At 39.0% G+C, this 24,642-nt stretch overlaps 1 protein-coding gene across 2 annotated transcripts in view; it reads left to right on the top strand.

The window, feature by feature from the left end:
- The window catches only part of GRM1 (glutamate metabotropic receptor 1), a 209,108-nt gene that overhangs the window by 124,792 nt on the left and 59,674 nt on the right, over nt 1-24,642 (top strand). For both annotated transcript variants that reach the window (XM_070952047.1, XM_070952053.1), the window contains exon 3: nt 15,652-15,887. In XM_070952047.1, the coding sequence (XP_070808148.1) occupies nt 15,652-15,887 (236 nt within the window). The remainder of the gene's footprint in view (nt 1-15,651; nt 15,888-24,642) is intronic.

The raw sequence follows: 24,642 nt of genomic DNA, 5'->3' as shown, positions 1-24,642 counted from the left end.
CAAGGCAGTGGCTGGGAATCACCTGTTATCACCATCCCATCTCCGAGTTCTCATAACACCTTTGCGGTATTGTATTGGCTACTGGTGGACATGGGGCAGTAGGTGGGGGTTGAACAGGGGAAATTAGTTTAACTCTTTGTGCGGGAATCTTCAGACTTCGCCTGACTTCTCTGCAATCACTTCTCTCATTAAAAGTTCCTTTTGAAATGCCATGTGTTTCAAGAATCATGCTTTCCTGAGAAGATAGCTGAGGCCAGACATTAGTCAGTCTGAAGATTTAACTCAAACAAACAAATAAATTAATAAATCATATCAGTGAATGATATGGATGTTATAATTGAACATGTCTAATTCTTTTCCCACAGATCTAGAAATCAGCCCTTTCTCCATGTAATTGCAAAAAAATAATAATCTTGCTCTTCTCAGCAGATCTGATTGTAATCCAACATGCATAGACTATATCGCTATAGTATCTTGAATTATACTGGATTGTATTATTGTAGTATATTTATCTAATTTACGCTAGGCTGTATTTCTTTATTGAATCTGTCTTGCTAGGATTTGCATGATAATTTCTGCTTCTCAACCAAGTATGTGGCTGTTTAAATAACAAACATGCGCTAAAAGCCATGAACAAAAGATATGTTAGATTAAACAAATAGCATGCTATGGAGGCAATGACTAGTTCAGTGAGTCTGGCTAAAGAACTATTATTTTTTTAATATTGATTTATATTTATCTTCTCAAATTTATAGAAAAATTTGAGAAGATTGTTCCAAGGGAAAGGGAGGACTGGATCTATGGTTATATATGAGTAAAACAGCTCAGAAATTTAATCTCAGCAGATGAGTGGACAGGCAAGAAATCAGTAGGTTTAACAATTGTAATGCTGAGAGCTTTATATCTTGGAGCCCAAAAGTTGTGAGCTTGCTAAACTCTCAAATCCTAGGACTTTAACAGCTAATTTTACAAGTTGACATCATTGTAGGCTAGCAACCCTGAATCAAGAAACCTAGGTAGTTTGCTCTAGAGTTAGAATTTCATAAACAATACTGATTTATCCAATCATTTACACTCTTTTGGTCTTTTATGCCTAGACCATTAATGCAATGGTTATCGTTCTCTTGGTAGTGATAACACCACTAGCAGCTAATGGTTATTTATCTTCATTTATAAAGCAAAATAATAGCAATGGGTTGAATTAAAATCATCTAAAATCTCATGGGGTAACTAAGTTCTACATGACATAGGATTTCTTATATAACAACATCTCATGAGATTTTATTAATTTTATGAGGTTTGTTTAATAGTTTTAAAAATTGAGAGAGTCACATAAATTGGATCCAATTTATGAAAAGATAGGTGACCCCAGTAACTACTGAGTTTCAATGGACAGATTTTAATTCCCTTGGGTGGCTATTACCAGTTTCTTACATTGCTTCATTTTTCTCATTGTTGCTTCTTTTATTCTGCTTAGTTTTAAACTGGCAAGAGATTCAGTGCATTTGAGAAGTTTACAAATAACCTTAATAACATAAAATAATTCTGACTTTCTATGAAATTAGTGGAAAAGATAAAATTCAATTTTAAATGTAGTCTGACAACCATCAACATATCTCAATTATACAAATGGATATTTGAAAATTATTTCATAATACATGTTTATTTATGCTTATTTGTCATCCAGTGTCAATATTGTAATTAATCAGCTTTGATGTCTATGGAGATTCTCAGTCAGAGCTGAAGAAGCTTCTTGGATGAGAAGCGAAACATCTTCAAAGAAAAATCAGAAAGTCTAGTTGCCTCTTGAAAAAGCACCTTTGGGATAATCAACTTTGAACAAGCATGACTGTGTCATCATCTTAAATAGAATTCCATTATCAAATATCTCTTCTGTGGAGCAGCTCATAGCTTGTACTATCAAAAGTGGCTTTTGATACCATCGACCATGGTATCATGCTGCAATGGTTGAGGGGGTTAGGAATAGGGGGCACCGTTCTGTGGTGGTTCTCCTCCTTCCTCTCCGACCGTTCACAGTTTGTGTTGGCAGGGGGGCAGAGGTCGACCTTGAGGCGCCTTGCATGGGGAGTGCCGCAAGGGTCGGTCCTCTCACCCCTTCTGTTCAACATTTATGTGAAGTCGCTGGGTGAGATCATCCGTGGTTTTGGGGTGAGAGTCCATCAGTATGCTGATGACACCCAGCTGTACATCTCCACCCCAGACCACAGCGATGCTCTTGATGTGATGTCTTGCTGCCTGGAAGCCGTGCGGGTCTGGATGGGGAGAAATAGGCTCAGACTCAACCCTTCCAAGACCGAGTGGCTGTGGCTTCCGGCGTCCCGATATAGCCAGCTGGTGCCATCGCTGACTATTGGGGGTGAATCTCTGCCCCCCACAGAGAGGGCTTGCAATCTGGGCATCCTCCTGGATGCACGGCTGTCTTTAGAAGAGCATATGACGGCCGTGGCCAGGGGGGCTTTTTATCAGGTTCGCCTGATTCGCCAGTTGCAGCCCTTTCTGGACCGGGAGGCCTTGCGCATGGTCACTCACGCCCTTGTCACCTCCTAGCTGGACTATTGTAATGCTCTCTACATGGGGCCCCCCTTGAAGAGCACTTGGAGGCTCCAGCTGGTCCAGAATGCAGCTGCGCGGGTGGTTATGGGCACAACCCGTTGTGCCCATGTGACACCCCCTCCTATACGAGCTGCACTGGCTCCCAGTGGTCTTCCGGGTGCGATTCAAGGTGTTGGTCACCACCTTTAAAGCGCTCCATGGCATAGGACCTGGGTGCCTTTGAGACCGACTTCTGCCACCAACAGCCTCCCACCAGCCAGTTCGCTCCCACAGAGAGGGTCTCCTCAGGGTGCCATCGACCAAGTTATGTTGGCTGGCGAAACCCAGGGAGAGGGCCTTCTCTGTGGGAGCCCCTGCCCTGTGGAATGAACTACAAGGCGGGGAGAGGGGAGTGGCAAAATATGTATTGTGATGTGGCAATGCAAACTCTACATCTGTGTTGCACTATTGCATACAAGTACCTAAGGAGCAGTGTTTGTTTCACGCTTTGTTTCATTATTTTAATGAAATCTTGGCATACTGTGGACCTCGTGGCATTTGCTTTGGGCAGCAAAGATATAGTGCAACATTTTCTTGTAGAATTCCCACGTGCCTGCCTCAATAAAACATTAATTGTCAAAATATCCATTCTTACATAATCCACACAGCACCAACTTCATGTAAGAGAACAGTATTTATGCGTTTTTGGAGAAACTCCCAAAGTTGCAGAAGTACAAAGACAGCGATGCTTCTAGAAAGAAAGAGAATGCTAATTCGGTATTCTCAAAGGGTGTGTGTAGATTGACAGGAGAGTATGAGAAGGAAAATGGGAACCATTTATTCTTCAGTGGTGCTGTGTTTTTCAAAAGCGGTATATGTGATTCAAGATGCAGTGTCCCTATTCACACATCAGATGAAGCTTTGTTTGGCAGTGGTTTGCTCTCCAAGCTCGTTTTCAATTTAGTTTCTGAATGTTTTGGTACCAGACTAGGTAACATCAGCAGCCGGATTTTCTTGTCCTATTCTCCTTAGCTTATAAATGTCTTATCTGTGCCAGTGTGATCAGTTGGTCATATGATTGGTTATTCATTGGAGTCATATTTAAATTCTGAGCAGCTGATTGGTTCCCTTGTTGTTTGGTCATCCGAATGGTCTGGTTCCTTACAGAGTCATATGTTGGATCCAAATCAATACTTGTTAGTTGCTCCTTTGGTAGAGTACCAGGCTTCAGTAAATTCACATATGTGGCTGGCATGGCCAATGATTTTTATTCCTTCCCAATCGAACTGGTGTTGTTCATTGTCAACGTGGCTCAGGGATTTTTGGTTGTGCCGTTTAACTGCTAGTCGATGTTCATGAACCCTTGTTTTCAATTGCCTTCCTGTTTGGTTTTGTTTGGTTTTGGCTTAGCATATTGCAGGAACCCAGTCAATAATAGTTTATAAACCAGTGTTGTCTTTTTCAGTATTCCATCATAATCAAGTCATGGCTTAGGGCAATAAAAGAACTCACATATATCACATCGATAATCAATAATTTATACTGTATATGCGTATCCACACTTATTTTATTGGCATCTATTCAACATATTTAAACTTATGTCTCTTTATGAGCTTTGTCTGGTTTTCAAAGAGGGGGAAAGGAAAGGAGAAAGGAAAGGAAAAAAGGCAGAGGTGAAATCCAGCAGGTTCTGACAGGTTCTGGAGAACCGGTAGTGGAAATTTTGAGCAGTTCGGAGAACCGGTAGCGGAAATTTTGAGTAGTTCGGAGAACTGTAAAATGCCACCTCTGGCTGGCCCTAGAGTGGGGTGGGAATGGAGATTTTTGCAATATCCTTCCCCCAGGAGTGGGGTGGGAATGGAGATTTTGCAGTATCCTTCCCCTGCCACGTCCACCAAGCCACGTCCACCAAGCCACACTCACAGAAGCAGTAGTAAAAAAATTTGGATTTCACCCCTGAAAAAAGGGAAGGGAAGGGAAGAAAGTGGCCATAAGATATTAATAACATATGACAAAAATTCTCAAGAATTCAAATGGACATGACACTTAATGTATGTACATATTAACAGATGCACAAGGAGCTGTCCTTTCTATTTATTAGTCCAGAAGTGAACATTCAAGAATCCTCTTCATGTTCCCATAAAAAATATTAATGAGAGAACAAATTATATTAATTAACATTCTATTACATGTATAGAAGTGGAGAGTTGTCTGCCTTTGGCATATTTCCATACAGTTTGGGTTGGGGGGAAAAATACTGTCATAGCTCAGGCATGCCAAATATGCCTCGGCATATACCCTGGAGACCTACTAATATGCCACAGCCACTTTTACCAAGCGCTGAAGATGCTAGCAGAGCTAGAGATTCTCATGGTAACAACTCCCAGTGACACTAGTGTGATAGGCTGATAAAAAAGCATTATGCAAATATATGCAGTGCATATGGTACTTAACAATTCCTGAATAGATATTTACAAAATAGGCTATCTATCCGAGGCTATAAGACTGCATCTGGTGTTTATAAGGGTTTGGGGAGGGGGAATCTGTAGGAACGAAGGAAGGATTAATGCTCTGATATGCCAACCTTTGATGTCATATTTCTCATCCCCCCCTGATTAATTCCATTAATTGCAAAATATGTCAAGACGTGTTTTGAAGGCAAGATTATGGAACATTAGGAATTAACCCAGAACCTTTTATCAAGCAACACGATGAAGCAGATTATGCATATCTGTACAAGAGTAAATTGCTCAAATCAGAAGCATATTTATTTGATTCTTCGTTCATTTTAATGTTCTGCGGCTTACAATAATTGTGCTAAGACTATACCTCTGTATTTGCATTGTGAATGATACCACGGTGTGTGTGTGCATATTTCATTTTCTTCAGTAGTTCTTTGCCTATTACAGTAGTTGGTTATACAAAAAGTTAGTATTGCAATAGTATTACTATTTCCTAAAAAAATCAAATTGGGCTTCCCATGTCGCTCAGTAAACTAAGTAATAAAACAAAACCATCACTTCAACAAACCTTTCTTGTTTTTATATAATTAGAAAAGGCTACTTAGTTTCTGAGCCTGATTTTCTGGTAATTTCTTTAAGACAAAACCATATTTAGCCACATGGATACTAATTTACTGGGACTTGAAGTGATGTCCCAGTGCCTGGAGGCCGTGCGGACCTGGATGGGTAGAAACAGGCTCCGACTCAACCCTTCCAAGACCGAGTGGCTGTGGCTTCCGGCGTCCTGATATAGCCAGCTGGTGCCATCGCTGGTTATTGGGGGCGAATCGCTGGTCCCCACAGAGAGGGCTCGCAACTTGGGCGTCCTCCTGGATGCACGGCTGTTTTTAGAAGAACATATGACGGCCATGGCCAGGGGGGCTTTTTATCAGGTCCACCTGATACGCCAGTTGCATCCCTTTCTAGGTCAGGACTCCCTACGCAGTCGTCACCTCCCGCCTGGACTACTGCAATGCTGTCTACATGGGGCTTCCCCTGGGGTGCACCCGGAGGCTCCAGCTGGTCCAGAATGCGGCTGTGCAGGGGATTATGGGAGCAATGGGGCGCTCCCATGTGACACCTCTCCTGTGCGAGCTGCACTGGCTCCCGGTGGTCTTCCGGGTGCGCTTCAAGGTGTTGGTGACCATCTTTAAAGTGCTCCATGGCTTAGGGCCGGGGTATTTACGAGACCGCCTTCTGCCACCAATAGCCTCCCACCGGCCAGTACGCTCGCACAGAGAGGGCCTCCTCAGGGTGCCGTCCGCCAGACAATGTTGGCTGGTGACCCCCAGGGGGAGAGCCTTCTCTGTGGCGGCGCCCAGCCTCTGGAACAACCTCCCCCCAGAGATACGTACAATACCAGACCTCTGGACTTTTCGTCGGGCCCTGAAAACTTATTTATTTCACCTAGCCGGGCTGGCTTGATCCCACTGTTTTGGTTAAATTTAAATTGATTTTCATTGGGTTGTTTTAAATTGCGGCCAAAAATATTTAATTATTTTTAAACTGTTTTTAAATTTTGTATGTTCTGTTTTATTCTGGCTGTTCACCGCCCTGAGTCTTGCTGGAGAAGGGCGGTACACAAATTAAAATAAAAATAAATAAATAAATAAATAAATAAATAAATAAATAAATAAATAAATAAATAAATAAATAAATAAATAAAAATAAAAAATAAAAAATAAATAAATAAATAAAATAAAATAAATAAATAAATAAATAAATAATTTCACAATGTTTTTGTCAGAGCATGCCTGGCTTGTAGAGATTCAGGCATCCATACGTTTCAATATGATACCTGAAACAAAGCTATAGTCATTTTCACTGTGATAAATGAAACCTGGTCTGAAGGCTTAAAAGTAAGACAGAAATGTCAGGGTTGCCTTTTTGCAGGATTATATGGTAAAAGAGACTGGCTGCAGGTTGGCAAAGTAGTTATGCAAGGTTGTATACTCTCCCTTATTTATTCAACCTCATATTTATTCAGCCTATATATTTCTTCCTCCACTTTTAAAACCACATTCATCTTCTTTCAATTTGGCTTCCCTTAATATATATTCATATTGAAGGAAGCTGGGTTGGAGGAAGATGAATGTGGTTTTAAAATGGGAGGAAGAAATATCAATAACCTGTGCTATGCTAATGACACCAGTCCGATAGCTGAAAATACAGCTGAAAATACAAAGGACTTGCAAACGGCAGCATAAAAGTCAAGGAACGCTGTAATAAAATGGGACCAAAATGAAATATAATTGGCAATGACAATAAAGTAAAGTAATGACAACAGGTATAACAACCAGTCTCAGCATTCACAATGAAAATATTGAAGTGATGGATGATTTTTGTCTTTTCGATTCAACCACCAACCAGTAAAGGAAGAAGTAATCAAGAAATATGCCACAGCCCAGCATGTGGTAGAGCACCAGGGGTGAAATCCAGCAGGTTCTGACAGGTTCTGGAGAACTGGTAGCGGAAATTTTGAGCAGTTCGGAGAACCGGTAGTGGAAATTTTGAGTAGTTCGGAGAACTGGCAAATATCACCTCTGGCTGACCCCAGACTGGGGTGGGAATGGAGATTTTGCAATATCCTTCTCCCAGGAGTGAAGTGGGAATGGAGATTTTGCAGGATCCTTCCCCCAGGAGTGAGGAGGGAATGGGGATTTTGCAGTATCCTTCCCCTGCCATGCCCACTAAGCCATGCCCACCAAGCCACACCACGCCCAACAAGCCACGCCCACAAAAAATTTGGATTTCACCACTGTAGAGCACCCATGATATATCAAAAATAGATAAAATAGGAGTAATGTACCAAATAACACACAACGTTTGTGAACATTAGTTTGGAGAATAAAAAAGCAAAAGACTAGAAGAATGCATTCATAAACACAAACTAGTAGTCCAAAATCGTGATGCTCTTTCACTACTATAGCTTCATATAATAATCTATGATATAACTTCAAGAGTGAAATAGTACAAGGTCAGATTAAAAGGAAAATGGCACTGTGTCTAAACCATGATAACTTGATATATACATGTCACCCTTATCTATGGATCTATCAAAAGATAAAACCAAAAAGTTTGTTGATGTGGAATTTAATGGCTATCCGTGGAACTCTCCCACCCAAACATGTGCATAACTAATATAATTAAAAAATATATACAATCTTGGTCAACCAACGAACCGAGTCTCCCCATGTCTCCTGCATTGATGTTAGCCTAGCTGACAAGATCAGAAAATCAATTCCACAGGAAAAGTAGAGCTACACTTCATGGAGATAGGCAATAATAGCAGACTTTTGCATGTCTGATTGTGTTTTACCCCTTGTCTTTTTTGTATTCCAGTGAATCAGGCAGATATTTGTCTGAACCATTTCCGAATTTATTTATTACATTTATATGCCACCTGTCTCCCTTTCCAAAGTCGCCCTGGATGGCTGACTGGGGCTTAAAGAATATTTAAGTGTTCTTTGCCTAAGTAGTGGTTTGCGCATATTTCAATCAAGGTCATTTCACTTACACTCTACAATTGCTTTGTACAATAATGAAACATTTGTCATCCCAAAACCCAACCAAAGACCTCTAAAGGCGGCTATTGCTTAAAAGCATTGTAAGCCGCCCTGACTCTCCGGAGAAGGGCGGCATATAAATCAAACTAATAAATAAATAAATAAATAAATAAATAAATAAATAAATAAATAAATAATATAATACACCAATCCTGAGATATGTATATTGTCTACTATAGAAATTTAAACAAATAAATAAATAATAATACTATCAAGACTATATTTATTTTAAAGCCCTGACTCTTTAAAGCTTAAAGAGGCAGGTGTGCATGCACCAAATCATTAGGTGTATTCAGCATTTGCTCTCTGATCCTTGCAACTTCTTGTCTGCTTCCCACTTCTTTGTATAAAAGCATCACTGCTATCGATGTACATGATGTGCTTATGCTTAACAGGGCTTGAAAATATGCTCCTATATTCAAAGATGAGTACTTTTCTAAGAGCTATTCACATATGACTCCCCTTACTGTAACTATTTAATAATCCTCTTCACTATTATGCTTGAATTCTATGGTGATTGGGCATTATTAATCTGTCTTGTGCCACAATTTCCATTTCTGGAGCTGACAGTGTTTCAGGCAAAAATGTGTATGGTTGTTACAGGATCAGTTCATCAATTTAAGATTTGGTATTAAGACAAGGATTCATAAAAGTCAATAGCAATTGACAAAATGTAACTATATTTTCCCCTTCCCTATGAACAAAGAGCAGACATAATAAACAGGGAATAAGATTAAACGCAACACCAAATCCTTATTTGATAATACACTAGTAGCAGACTGTGCAAAAACTATGCATAGGAAATTTATCTGCTGCAGTGGCTGATAATCCAAAGAAACATTTTAAGAATTCTCTTCTAATCAAGTCAAGGGTAAGGAACTGTTTATTTATTTATTTCCCTTTTCCAGAGACTCAGGGCGGCTTACAATGCGTTAAGCAATATCCTTCATACTTTTGTATATATCTGCTTAGTAGGGCTTTCGCCCCCCTCCCCAAGCGCTGTTCTTTTTTATACAAAGTCAGCTTATTGCCCCCACAATCCGGGTCCTCATTTTACCTACCTCGGAAGGATGGAAGGCTGAGTCAACCTTGAGCCTGGTGAGATTTGAACTTGCAGTAATTGCAGGTCCTTCATTCATTTTGTTGACAACAATAAAACACTGCATTGACTCCTTCTAGAATAGTTTTTTTCTGCTTTCAACTCCTACAGTTCTAGAATTCCCATGTTGTCTCTCATAAATAGTAACAAGGCAGTGGTGAAATGCTACCATTTTACCGGTAGTAAAAAAAAAAGCTACTGGTTCCTCCGAACTGGTATTTCCACTGTGTATGCATGCGTGCGCAGCGTGCGTTTGGTGTGCACTACGTGTGCACTGCACATGCATTGGTGCACACTGCCTATGCGCGCACACAGTGCGCATTTGGCACACACTGCAGATGCATATGCACAGGACTCATTTGACATGCATGCATGGGCAGTGAACTGGTGGCAAGGTACATAGTTTCTAAACTCTAAAATTTCTAAACTTTCTAAAAACAACCACTGGCTGCTGGATACCGCCATCTAGCTGTGTAGCATTGTGTCTGTTATGATCCAACTCTCACATTGACTTTTTTCCTAAGTTATGAGCATTATAAAGAATGAGGACAATACGCTAAGCCACCAATTCTATTTTGTGGCACAGAATGAATCAGTTTAACACAGCAAGCACTAAGCCAAGACCCTGAATATGATATGGAGTTTTGTAATTAGCATTTGAAGCTAAAAAGGACACCCCCTTGGGATGCCTTTAATTAAATGGAATAATGTCAGTGGGTGACATCCCAGGTGAATCCCAAGGAAGAGAAAACACTTCTCTTTTTGGACTGCTTCTCCTTGTGTGTCTTGTTCCAGTAAAAGAATATAGCTGTTGCCATAGTTGTGCAACATTAAGCAACCAAATTAGGACTGCTTGTAGAAAACTGGCAGCCATCCTGATTGTTGCAAACACATCACAGAACACTCTCTCTCTCTCTCTCTCTCGTCCTCTGATTACTATTGCTGATTTTGTACACACGTATACACACACACACACACACACACACACACACCTTTCAAGCCAGGACTCTGCCTTTACATTTTCAACAACCTTATAAAACACCAATTTTTTCATTGTTGAGTGTAAGTTTACCAAGTCAGACTGAAACTACAAAATGAATGGTGTATCAGTTAGAAGGGGATTAAGGAATTTGGTCTGGCTATTTCTTCTCCCCCCCCCAATGACATTCAATTTTCATCAAACAGTGTGTGGTCTGGGTACAGTTATGTTTAAGTAATCATACTACACATCTTTGTTGTGGTGTTCATCACCATAATATTGATAATATAATAACATAATAATATAATAACAATAATACTTAGCATCATCTTCTTTAATAACTCTCCACTTTAACATTTCCTCTTTTTATATCTCCTCCTTTCTAACTTTCATTTCTGTTGTCTAGCCATTGATAAAATATGTCCCATATCAAAAAATATTCAGTTTCTTCTTTATCCTTAATAGTAAGTGTTAGTCTATCCATTTCTGCACATTCTAATATTTTCTTAATTACATTCTCCTCGGAAGGGATCTCATCATTTTTCCATTGTTGCGCAAATACAATTCTAGTTGCAGTTAGTAAATGCAAGATCAGATATGTAGTCTTTTTGTCATAATTTTCTGGTAGAATGCCTAACAAAAATATCTCTGGTTTCAGGTCTATATGTTGCTTTGTCATTTTTTCCAGCCACGTATGTATTTTCGTCCAGTATTTTTTTGCTTTTGAGCATGTCCACCACATATGAACCAGATGATTGATTACACTTCCAACATTTAGCAGATCTTTCTTTACACATTTTTACCAATCTTGCCAGTGCAAAATGCCATCTATAAAACATTTTATACAAATTTTCCTTATATGCAATTGACATCGTCAATTTAGTATTTCTATCGCATAGTTTCTGCTATTTATCTAATTCTATTACATATCCAAAATTTTTAGCCTAGGCAATCATTGTCTCATTCATTTATTTATTTATTTATTTATTTATTTATTTATTTATTTATTGCGATTTATATGCCGCCTTTCTCCCTAGGGACTCAAGGCGGCTTACAAAATGACAACTTCAATACAAATCACAATACAATACCAAATTAAAATCAGTAACCCAATTAAAAAACGATTTAAAATTATACCAGTGTACCCCCAAACGGATCAGTTTAATTGGCGGAAGAGCCACGTTTTCAGCTCACGACGGAAGGAAAGAAGGTCGGGGCTGTCCTGAGCTCAGTTCGCAATCCATTACAGAGGGTCGGGGCTCCCACAGAGAACGCCTTCCCCCTGGGGGTCGTCAGCCGACATTGTTTGGCTGACGGCACCCTTAGGAGGCCAACTCTGTGAGAGTGCACAGGACGATGGGAGAACGGCTGGAGATGGTCCTGCAAGTACCCTGGGCCTAAGCCATGAAGGGCTTTATAGGTGAGCACCAGCACCTTGAAACGTATCCGTTACCTGCTCACTTTCAAGTTTAATACTCAATAGGTAACAATATAGTTTCTTTATCAGTTTGTCATCTATTCCAGTTAATATCTGATCTAGTTCTGTTAACTCTTTATTAAAACCATATATTTTAGCATCCTTCTCGTAACGAGATTGTATCTGCATATGTGACCACCATGCAATTTCTATTTGGCATGTTTAAGGCAAATATTTAGAATTTATGAGATGTTAATGATATATAACATAATGTATAATTTTACTTACAATTTGGGGAATCATTCAAAATACTTTCAAAAATACCTTCAGTGATAGATATCCCCTTTTAAACTATGGTTCCACTATCTGTCTAAAATGTAATAAGCTGCTTCTCATAAAAGAAATGAAGACTACTTGAAGAAGAAAAACCTATGCATCTATTTTGTATAAAATTTACCAGATTTATTTTATTAATAAAATGATCCTATGTCTGCAGATTTCATCTAGTTTTTTCCCCCCAAGAACATAAACAATTTAGCTCTTTTTTAATTTTCCCATTGTAAGATAGGTTTGGATTTTCAGAAGCAAATTAGAAAAAACAAATTAGAAAAAACAGTATCCTGAGGCTCTTAGTGTTATATTGTTTTACTGTATTTTAATAGTATTCATCTATAAATTATAGCTAATCCATACAGATTAGAACCATGATGGCGAACCTATGGCACGTGTGCCAGAGGTGGCATGCAGAGGCCTCTCTGCTGGCACACATGCCGTTACCCCAGGTCAGATCTCCGTGGCGTTTCTTTCGTGAGCTTCTGTTTCCTTGCAAATGACGAAACAGAAGCGCACGAAAGAAAAAGATCTTACCTCTTGCCATGCTGCTGGTGGTGGGATGCCCTGCCTCCCACCGGCCAGCTGGTCTTTGGGGTCTTTTCTGTGCATGTACGTGCATGTGTAAGTTTGTGCTTGTGCATGTTCACGCGCGTACACACCTTTCCGTTTGGGCGTGAGTGCAGTTTGGGCACTCGGTGTCTAAAAGGTTCAGCATCACTGGATTAGAATTTAGGCCTATGGTGTATTTCAACTCCCACAACTCTCCCAACCAGCAGGGGGTTCTGGGAGCCGAAGTCCACACAGCTTAAATTTGCAAAGTTTGAGAAACCCTGGTGTATGCTATAAGTCTGTAAGAAAGACCATAGGACAGGGGTGAAATGTAAAATTTGTTATTACCGGTTCTGTGGGCGTGGCTTGGTGGGGAGGGGTAATTTATATTTTCTAATGCTTTGAAAAACTTCTGCTGATCAGGCAACTCAGCTGGGATCGTCAGAGATTTTTCAAAGCATTTTTTTTACCACCTCTTCAGCCAAGAGGTTGCAGAAAAAAATGCTTTGAAAAGCCTCTGACGATCCCAGCTGAGCCGCGGGATCATCAGAGGCTTTTTTTTTACTTTTAAAAGCATTTTTTCGTCGGAAGAGGTTGTAGAAAAAATGCTTTTAAAAGTAAAAAAAAAAGCCTCTGATGATCACGTGGCTCAGCTGGGCATGGGGGGGGGGGGGCGGGTGCAGGGATTTTTGCTACCGGTTCCCCAAACCACCTGCTGCCATCGCTACCAGATCAGGTGATCCGGTCTGAACTGGGAGCATTTCACCCTTGCCATAGGACCATAGACTGTTAGGAAATTTCATTTTCCCAGAATCCTTTAAATTAGTATCCTTAAGTTCCTTGCCTATAATTTTACAGTGATGCAGATGCAAGGTGCTGAATTCACAGAATTCACTTGTCTATGTTTTAAGGAGCAGTTAAAATCTTCCTGATGTTCTGCCTCCATGAAATTATTTCTGTGCTTCAAGGTGAATAGGTAATCCATGTCCTTTTTTCCTTTCTTGAATATCTTGAACAACCTTTGAAAGTGGCTTCAGGTCAGATATGTAAATTCTTTATGCTAAGTCTCATTGATTTTGTAGCCCGCTTGGCTGCTGTGAGAAGCCAGCAAATTAAGCTCTTTCTATGACAGAAAGAGCTGCTGGTATCATTCTAGATGGCAGCAGACACTTGTTTAGATGCCAACTCTGTTTTTCTGGTGCTATGACCATGCATATTAAAAATTAAATGCAGTCTGACTTGCATTTGGACTTAAACTCCAAGCTATGAGTCTTTCGAGGCAGGAAAAAAAAGAAAGCAGTAAACTGTGATCTTAAAAGTTTGTGAGCCAACATTTAAAAAGCCAGAAATACCCTCATCCAAGTGATCCTTCCCCCCTACCCCACCATATTTAGCAAAGTCAGTTCTCATCTGCAGTATCAAATGAGCAAGAATGTATTTGTTTTTCAGACAAACCAGTGCCAGTGCTCATGAATAGCAGTTGGGTTTTCTTTCAGTCACCCTAGTGGCTATCCTGAACAATTTTGTTATGCTTTTTTCCCCCATTCTATCATATTAGGATATGATATCTACTCTACAATCCTCTGGGTCAAATTGTCTGATCAGCTTCAGGAGCTGTGCTAGCTGAGTAAAAATGCTGTACATTGCTAGTATCTTTTTATTGATTATGTGCCATCAAGTCCATGTTAACTACTAGCAAGCACCTAGACAGATTTTCTTCCTGACATTTTTTTTCCTAACCTGGTCCTTCAAGTCTTTCAGCCATGCATTCATCATCACTCTGAGTTCGCCCACCTTGGTTCTAATCATCCTCTTCTTCTCTTATCCTTCATCAACCATTTTATATTCACCATGCATGTGATTTTCCTGATTTAAAAATGCAGGTTTGCCATTACCTTCTCCCACTTAGGATGAATTGATGCCTTGTCACTGTCTCTGGCATCTTCTTGTATGTCACTACTGCTCAATATAGGTACCCGCTTGCTTTAGCTGGACAGCTGAGATAACCTTCATGCCTTGGGTGACCCCACTAGGAATATGTACCCTTGTCGTACACTTCCAGCTTTCTACACTCCTCTCTGTTCCCGCCATGATGAGGTAGCATAGCAGGACTTGGGAGGGGGTTATTGTTACAAGAAGTAGTAGTAGTAGTAATAACAACAACAATAATAACAGCAGCAGCAGCACCAATAACAACAGCAATAGCACTTAGACTGATATACCGCTTCACAGTGCTTTACAGCCCTCTCTAAGCAATTTACAGAGTCAGCATGTTGCCCTCAACAATCTGGGTCCTCTTTTTACCAACCTTGGAAGGATGGAAGGCTGAGTCAGCCTTGAGCCTGGTGAGATTTGAACTGCCAAATTGAAGGCAGCTGGTACTCAGCAGAAGTAGCCTGCGTTGCAACCACTGCACCCCCAGAGCTCGTGAATAATAGCCATCATGTGATAATTTGGGGGAAATGAGAGATAAGATATTATTGGAGGAAGAAATAAATGTTAAATAATGCAAATGATGAGAAAAGGGTGGTATAATATAATCATATTTTTCTTTGTATTGCCATGGCCTTTTGATGCATTAAAAAGCTTCTGCTTAAATACTATTTGGATATATGCTTTGATCTAACTCTAGCTTTTTTTTCTTCTTCTTCTAGTGATGGATGGGCAGATAGAGATGAAGTCATTGAAGGTTATGAAGCTGAAGCAAGTGGGGGCATCACAATTAAGCTGCAGTCTCCAGAAGTCTTATCATTTGATGACTACTTTTTGAAAATAAGACTGGAGACCAACAAAAGAAACCCTTGGTTCCCTGAGTTTTGGCAACATCGCTTCCAATGCCGCCTGCCAGGTCATCCTCTAGAGAACCCCAACTTTCAAAAGAATTGCACTGGTAAATATTTAAATATGTTTCTTGTCTGAACAAGTCTGAGCAAGTTTTTGTTACCTTCACCAATGTAAACGCCTTTTCTTACTTTTCCAACTCAACTGAATCAAAACATTGATGGAGGTATGGAGCGAACCACACAATCTAATATTGTTGTAGCTGTCAGCATGGTGCTGTGTCATTGGATGGCCTCCAGTTTGCAACTGGTACTTTGATGAATAAATGAGTGAATGAATGAATGATTCAGATCCTTGCATTCTAGGGGTGAATGTACAAAGATGGTATGTAATAATACCTGGTGTATTTAGATGTCCCCTGGCTCCGCTTAAGCAATTCTTAATTGCTTTTTTCTTTCTGCTGGGCTGAAGCAGAAGTTTTTGATTGATTCTGAATTGAATTTGTAGGTGGTTTTAAAAAAATAGAATAAAGGCTTGGTTTGATTGCTAACAAAGCTTTGGGCCTTTTTTTCTTTTTCTTTCAGAGTTTCATGTACGATGTTAAAATGCTTTTGAGCATCTTATATGCAGTTTGTGTTCATGTAGATAGATAGCATTGAAAGTGATAAAGGTATTGAAAAATTACCTGTATACAGGGGTAGGCTGCTGCCGGTTCAGACCGGTTCGGGTGAACCAGTAGTTCCAATGATCAGCTGGCCCTGCCCACTTGCCCCCGCCCTATCGTGTCCTATATTTCCTTTTTTTCTGGCTCAGCTCATTCGCGCAGCACAGCTGATTTCTGCGCCTCCGCTGTTCTACTTACTGGGGCTGCCTTAGAAGGTAAGCAGCTGAGCTTCAAATTGCTGTATTTTGAATGCTGCGCACAAGTGTGTTAGGCGTGAATTAGGCGTGCCCGCAAGCGCGCAAGCAAAGCACATGCTCACCAAACCGGTTGTTAAACCAGTTGCAGCCCATCACTGCCTGTATGGTGTAACCAAGACTTTTACTGGTACATCACAAAGTGAAAGCAAAAAATTACTTTTGCTATTGTGCAGTAGTATACCAACAATGTGATAAGATTCTAAAGACACTAAATCTTTGTAGCTGCAACCAAAATAACTGAGTATTAACATTATTGTTCTTTAGAAGTAATTTGTATGAAATGCCGCAAACTACTTCTTACATTGAACTCAGAAACTTCCATTTCTATTAGCAACATATTGAAATTTGTACCTCCATTTTAGTTTATCAAACAGAATTATCTGGAATTCCTTCAGATCATCAGTTTCATACCATGAATGAAGTAATATGTTTATCAACTCTTGCAGAAGATTTAACATGCTTCTTGGATTACAATCCATGATTTTTGGTGGTGCAGTAATGAAAATTGTGTTTTAATCAGCATGTAAATAAGGATTGGGCTGTTTCAGTCAGCATGTAAGTCATAACACAAGGATTTGTGTGGCGCAGTGGTTAGAGTCAGAGGTGGGTTCTACTTACCTTTACTACCGATTCGCAACAGGGTCGGCCGTGTGCACTTGCTTCGCTTGCGCACGGGCTCTTCTGCAAAAGCGCAGAAGCTTCTGCACATGCACAGAAGTGTTTTGATGACATCAGGGTCAGTGGGCGGAGCCTCCCGCTGGTTTTACTACCGGTTCTATAGAACTGGTGTGAACCGGGGGCAACCCACCACTGGTTAGAGTGCAGTACTGCAGGCTACTTCTGCTGACTGCCGGCTGCCTGCAATTTGGAAGTTCGAATCTCATCAGGCTCAAGGTTGACTTAGCCTTCCATCATTCCTAGGTCAGTAAAATGAAGACCCAGATTGTTGGGGGGGGGGGGGCAATATGATGACTCTGTAAACTGCTTACAGAGGACTGTAAAGCATTATATAAGTCTAAGTGCTATTGCTATTGCTATTGCTATTGCTATTTTTTTGGCCTAGGTTGCCATTCCTGCCCTAAACAAAGTCTTAATAGTTTAACAGTCAGTGTAGCAGAAAAAAGCAAAGTGGAAATAAATAGGATGTGCGCCCAGGAATATAAGAGTATTAAAGACTTAGGTATGTAAGCCAAAGGCACTCTGTTTCCCCATTTACCAATCACATGCCTCAGGGATTCATTCAAATAGACTATGAAGACAATGGTAACTTCCTGGTTTTGATAGTATGTTGCTTTAAAATATGATTCATTATGTATCCAAGCAATGGGGAAGAATGAGACTGCAAAGATTATGGGAGACTATTGCCCCAGGATACAGGGAATTTCTACTGTGGTTGTGTGTTTTTATGTTCCATTATTTTGTGAGCAGCTCAGGATTGTGGTTCATAATAAGAGCTGCTATGTAAATGAATCAACTAAGATATACTGTTAAATGTACCTGCTTATGGGTTTATCTAATTGCCCTTTAAAGATGAGCATGTTGATAACAATCACTAGCCGGGAAGTACTTCCTTTATCTGTTCCAAACACTCCACAATTCAACTTCATAGAATGAGTTTTCCCTATCTAAAATCTCTCGTGCGTATGTTTATATGCCTGAGTCATGTTCTCCACCCACAGCATTTGTTTATGTTAAAAAGCCTCAAACCCTTTCTCCAAAGGAAGCTACACTGTTTGCTCTAATGTTTCTGTTGATTTTTTATTTGTTTATTATTATTATTATTGGTTAATCTTTAGTGAGATTCACAGCCTTTGAGGCTGGTTAATAGCTCAGCAGCTCGAGTCCTAACCAAGGACCTAGGAACTGTTAAGGTATCGTCGGAGGATGTAAGCTGTTCCGAGTAAGGTGGTTTTTTGTAGAGTCAAAATGTTCAAGTCCGGCAAATTTAGAATTTCTAAATAGCGGGGTAGCCCTTTGGGTATTGCTCCAAGGGCTCCAATTACAATCGGGACAACACACGATTTCTTTTTCCACAGTTGCTCAACTTCAATTTGCAAGTCCCGGTACTTTTATTAATTTATTTTATTATTTTATTATTTTTATTATTTATTATTATTATTTTTATTATTTTTATATTATTATTATTATTATTATTATTATTATTATTATTATTATTATTATTGCATTTTGCTATTTCTAGAATTCTGTCATGGTCTATATCTTACATCATGTTCTAGAACAAATTAAATCGATTAATAATAAAAATGTGCATATAAAAAGGATGTTGATTTTGTTTTTGTAATTTCAGTGTGCATGCTAATCAAATATTACAAATATTACTGATTCAATCCTTTCACTAAGTGAAATTGAAAAAAGCTGTACGCCTGAAGAAAATGGCATTTTTCATTATTTCCCCACTACTGAATGTGGTCTTATATTGATTTTGGGTCATGAGGTTACAGTTTTCATTGAAAAAGAATTCATCCCTTCATGAAGTTTGCTTGTCTTCATTTAGTTCAACTTGTAGTTACAATTGACTAGATCAGTGTCATTGGGACCTAATAATTGATTGTATATCATTTCTGCATATTGTTCCTGGTTTCAACTTCTCAGATGATTGTTGCAGAGAGAAAAATGAGGATGGGCACTTAGAAAAAAATAACTGGGACAACAAAATATTAGATGAAAATGTCTTTAAATATATATTTTTTAAAATTAACAATTTGGGGAAAATTTCATACTGCCAGCATTTTGCAGAGAAATAGTACAGATATATAACATTGAAAAAAATAATGTTTTATTATAAGAGTGGATACTATAGACAATACATGAATTGTCCATAGTCTTTACAGGGCCCTGTAAAATTGTCTTACAGGGCACTGTAAATCCGGTTAACCTATGAGAATAGCTCCAGTTCTCTTGGGCAAATGTAGACCAATTTCTTAAATGGGAAGCCATTCCAATAGAAGATGTCTAATAAATTACATAAACAAACACAAAGATGGACACGCTAGTATAATAAACCTCTTTCTTAGAGTAGATGAGAAAGAGAAGTAGAATGGCTGCTGGAAGAATCTGACATACACATTATTAGAAGAAAATGCTAGATTTCAAGTTCATGCAGGATTTCAAGTTCAGGACCAAGGACAGGTCCAGTAGTGCATTTCACTCAGTGTCTATGGAGATTCTCAGTCATCCAAGCAATAGTTTCCTCAAACGTGTTTCTCCCACCTACCCTTCTAATGGCAACTGGACTGTTTTGTGTGGAGGAAGAATAAGAAATTTCTCTTCTCATTCAAGAAGCTTCATCAGTTGATTTTCACCCAGAGTTTCAGTTGATACTAACAGATTATTGATAATATAACCTTACTATATTATATGATCCCATATAAATTTTAAATAATAGTTCTGTAAATATGGTAAAGACAAATTACCTTGCTACTAACTTCTACCCTTTCTTCATACAATGTAATTACACAGTTGAGGGCCCAAGTAGGCAATTTACTGAAGACTTGGTGAGGGGATACTCCACGGGGTTTTCAGGATTATACTCTCTGAAATCCTTCCCTTTGATTCAGATGGCAGTGGTATTTTCCTGGGATGTTTCCATGAATATGTAGATTCAGCATTGATAGTCTCATCTGACAGGGAGCAGGGATTACCTTTTTTTTTCCCCTCAAGGCTGTTGCCACCAGTTTTGCAAGATGTTTCAAAAAGAGAAAAACTTAACAGGAGATTATTATCAGCTTGCCTTTATATCTATCTATTCAAGACCTTCATAAAACATTTGCATGGAAACTAGATACTAGAATAAATGAACCTTGTGGCTTTTCCCCAGAAAGACTATTTGTAGTTTTGCATACTTAGGTTGTCTCAGATCCCCTGCTATTTTCCTCTTGTGCATAGCTGGTACCATGCTGACTACATAAGCAGTGGCATTTCTTTTTGAAGTCCACAGTAGAGGAAAAGAATTATTTTCTCCTTAATGTCATTCTAATACTTTAACAAAGTTATCTCACTGCTATTTTGTGTGTCAGGAAGAAAGGAGGATTGTTCATAATTTAGTGAGAAGCAGGAAATAAAATGGAAACATATGGAGGAAGGGTTCCCTTCAAAGTAATTTCATGGAACATGCTATGCTTGTACTTTTCTCCCATGAAAAGGCCTACTATAGTATGGAATTCAGCTAAAACATTGGATATTATATTGTATTGTGAAAATTAATTTGGTTTACTGTTTAATAAGAAGAGATTAAGATACTGTTGACACATAATTGAAATTAACTTTTAAGAGGGGGAAATATTATTAATTATGAAGCGGTACAGAAAACATATATATTTGAAAAAGCAATGAACAATGGGAACTAAGAAAAAGAAATGAATGATTGTAATGTTATATATTTAAGTGAATTGTAGAAAGATATTTGATTGTAGTATTTGTATAAGTTGACAAAGAAAAATATTTGTGATTGGAATAATGGGATTTAGGGAAAACACTTGAAATTATATTATGTTGTGAAATGGGAGCAATGGGGAAATATTTGAATAGGATGACTTAGACTTAAGGTTAACTATTAGAAAAATGATGGATTTCAAATTAAAGGGTTTTAATTTGGAGAAAGTAAGGGGGGGGAAATTGATTAAGATTAGAGATTAGGGTGAATGGTGAATGGTAATATTGGTTATATACCAGAAGAAACAAGGAAAATAAAATAAAAACTAGAGAGAAGGAATATTATGGCAAAATGTGGAATATACAAATTGTGTTGGAGATAACTAAAAGCTGTACAAATTTGTGACTTGGCCAATACTCTGTTCAGAAAAAATGCATTGTTTGTTTGTGTAAAAAAAAAAAAACTTTTATTAAAAAAAAAGAAGAAAAGGCCTACTATAGCAGATAATTGTTCCAAACACTATTTTAATATTTTAAAAAATCAGAAAAGATAGCGTGCATTTCTGCTTCACTATGGGTCGATACACTAAAAAGGCAGTTGCAGCAACGAAGAACAAGAATAAAATTTTATTTCTTTCTCAGGTTTAACTTGCCAAGAATTCTGACTGTGTTTTGAGAATACCTCTGGCCAAGGCAGCACAGCTTTCATGCAATATTAGGCCAATCCGCTTCATATGCAAACATTATTTGAAACTCATCACTAATACAATGGCCTTCTCATTAAATTAGATTTTATTTTTGAATAAAGGGGACAGTGTCGTAGTGGGATATCCGTGTTTCAAACACCAGCTGCTTTAGAGGCACATTTCAAGAACTTCTAATTGTATTTTAGTGTGCCCAAGAGAAATCTCTTTATATACGGTACAATTTCATAAAACTGTTTCAAAGTTGGAAGTGACCTGCTTTGCAGAGCATCCCATAAGTGCTGTCACAAAGTGACCCTTTAGTGACCAAGGGAAAGGACAAAAGAGCATAGTGGGATTGTTTCAGGGGTGGGTTCTACCTACCTTTACTACCGGTTTGCAACGGGACCATGCTCGCTCTTCTGCACATGCACAGAAGCTTCTGTGCATGCGCAGAAGCGTTCTGATGACGTCGGGGTCAGTGGGTGGAGCCTCCCGCCGGTTTTACTACTGGTTCTATAGAACCGGTCTGAACTGGGGGCAAGCCACCACTGGATTGTTTGCACCTCAAGAGTTGCATTCACAATGTCTAAGAACCACAAACATGGGATTTGAACAAATTCAAAAGTGGGTGATGTGAGCACTCACCTCAAAGAAAGATGGTGAAATTTTAGGAGCAGAAAATAACTATTTATTTTCTAACTATAGGTTATTATATATATAGTACAGGAACTGAAATGGCTATTCTACAGAGAAGAGTAATAGAGAACTAAAGTATTGAATTGAATTAAATTAAATTAAAGCTTAGCATATACCTGGAATAGTTACAGCACCTCTTGATAAAAAATAATACTCCATTTGGTAGCTTAAAACAAGGAGGTGGCCTGGTTGTTTAATCAGGAGATGGTTTTTTTTGCTGCTTATAGAGCTGAAGTTTACCTTTCAATAAAAGAGAATATACGGAGTCCAAGGTACTCTGTGAGTTTGATTGTTTGCTTGCAAATATTTCATTAATCCAACTGGGTAACATCATCAGTACAGTTAAGTATTAGGTTTGTTGCAGAGGTGAAATCCAGCAGGTTCTGCAGATTCTGGAGAACCGGTAGTGGAAATTTTGAGTAGTTCAGAGAACCGGCAAAACTGGCTAGCCCCAGAGTGGGGAGGGAATGAAGATTTTGCAATATCCTTCCCCTGCCATGGCAACCAAGCCACGCCATGCCCACCAAGCCATGCCCACAGAACCGGTAGTAAAAAAATTTGGATTTCACCATTGGTTTGCTCCCTGTTTATATACAGTAGCTTGCCCTCTCAGTTATGGTGGGGATGTGGTTTTCTTCTTGATAGTTCCTGATTAAGGTATAGTTTTCTGCTTGCTTGCCTGCCTAGTACTAATCACTGCTTATCTAGTTGTTGGCTGTTGAAGAGGATGTGTTCTGCTCTTTTTGTTTCCTCCTGGTTTTCTTATTGTCTCTTTTGAATGGTACGGAAATATGATTTATTTCTATCTGTCTACTGATGGCTGATTTGTCTGAATCCCAAGCTTCCAGGAATTCCCTAGTGCAGAGGTCTTCAAACTTGGCAGCTTTAAGACTTGTGGACTTCAACTGGCTGGAGAATTCTGGGAATTGAAGTCCACAAGTCTTAAAGCTGCCAAGTTTGAAGACCTCTGCCGTAGTGTTTCTATATTTAGCTTGGTCTAGGTTGCTCACAGATTCCCAATTGAAACTACGAATCTTTCCATGTATTGTGAGATTAAGGAGTTTTTATTATGTCTTTTGACTGCTAGTTTTTCTCTGAATGTTCTCTGCTAGTCTTCTGCCTGACCATCCTACTTAATGGCTGTTGCAGTCCTTATACTCATAAGCAGTAGCTGACTTTTAATTTCTTGGGCTACTGAGTCTTTTGGTTTACTTAAAATGTTTGTGTGCTACAGTGATGCCATGGGATTGTGATAGTTGATCTTTTGTTTGGAGATGTTTCTGATGTACAGTAGTGTTATCCTTTCCATAGCTTGTTCTGCTTGTGGTCTAGTAGATTGAGTGGTCAGTCACTTTTTTGTAAAGTTGTGTGGGTATCCATTTTGTTGGAAGTTGTTATATAAAAAAATCTGTTTCCTTTTTCTGGTTGTTCTACAGTGCATTTGTATTTCTCTGTATAATGTTCTTACTCTTATGTTAGGTTGGGCTGTTACTTTGGTAGCAGAGCACTTGCTTAGTGTGGGGTGTTTTTTCAGCAGACCTATGTTTTTGTTTTTGTTTTTTTTATTTGATTTATATGCCGCCCTTCTCCAGAGACTCAGGGCGGCTTACAATGTGCTAAGCAATAGCTTTCATCCTTTTTGTATATTTATACAAAGTCAGCTTATTGCCCCCACAACTGGGTCCTCAATTTACCTACCTTAGAAAGGATGGAAGGCTGAGTCAACCTTGAGCCTGGCGAGATTCAAACCTGCAGTAATTGCAGGCAGCTGGTCTTAATAACAGGGTGCTTTAGACCACTGTACTACCAAGGCTCCTCCTTTTAATTTGTCATCATTACCTTTGTTGAAAAGAAGAGGAATGTGTTGTTTTCTTCTTCCCTTGTGAATGTTATTCCTTTGAAGACATTGATAGTTTTATGTGTCTTCTCTAGTGGTTCCTTTTTTAGCATGACAAAGGTGTTATCTACATACTGGATCCATAATTTCTAGACACTGCATTACAGCCTCTGTATAAATTCTGAGACTGATGATCCTAAGGATGTCCTTCTGATTTGTTGGTATATTTGTCCAGAAAACTGGAAATAGGTAGTGAGGCAAAGACTGATGAGGTCCATCATTCTGGGTATTTCAATCTTAATGTATTTGGTTAGATTGGGTGTGTTGTGTAA

This window comes from Pituophis catenifer, unplaced genomic scaffold, assembly GCF_029215685.1.
Source record: "Pituophis catenifer annectens isolate HBS135680 unplaced genomic scaffold, rPitCat1.0.hap2 SCAF_1, whole genome shotgun sequence".
Classification (NCBI taxonomy): domain Eukaryota; kingdom Metazoa; phylum Chordata; class Lepidosauria; order Squamata; family Colubridae; genus Pituophis; species Pituophis catenifer.
The sequence above is the reverse complement of the archived record's forward strand: the minus strand, read 5'-3'. Positions and strand labels throughout refer to the sequence as shown.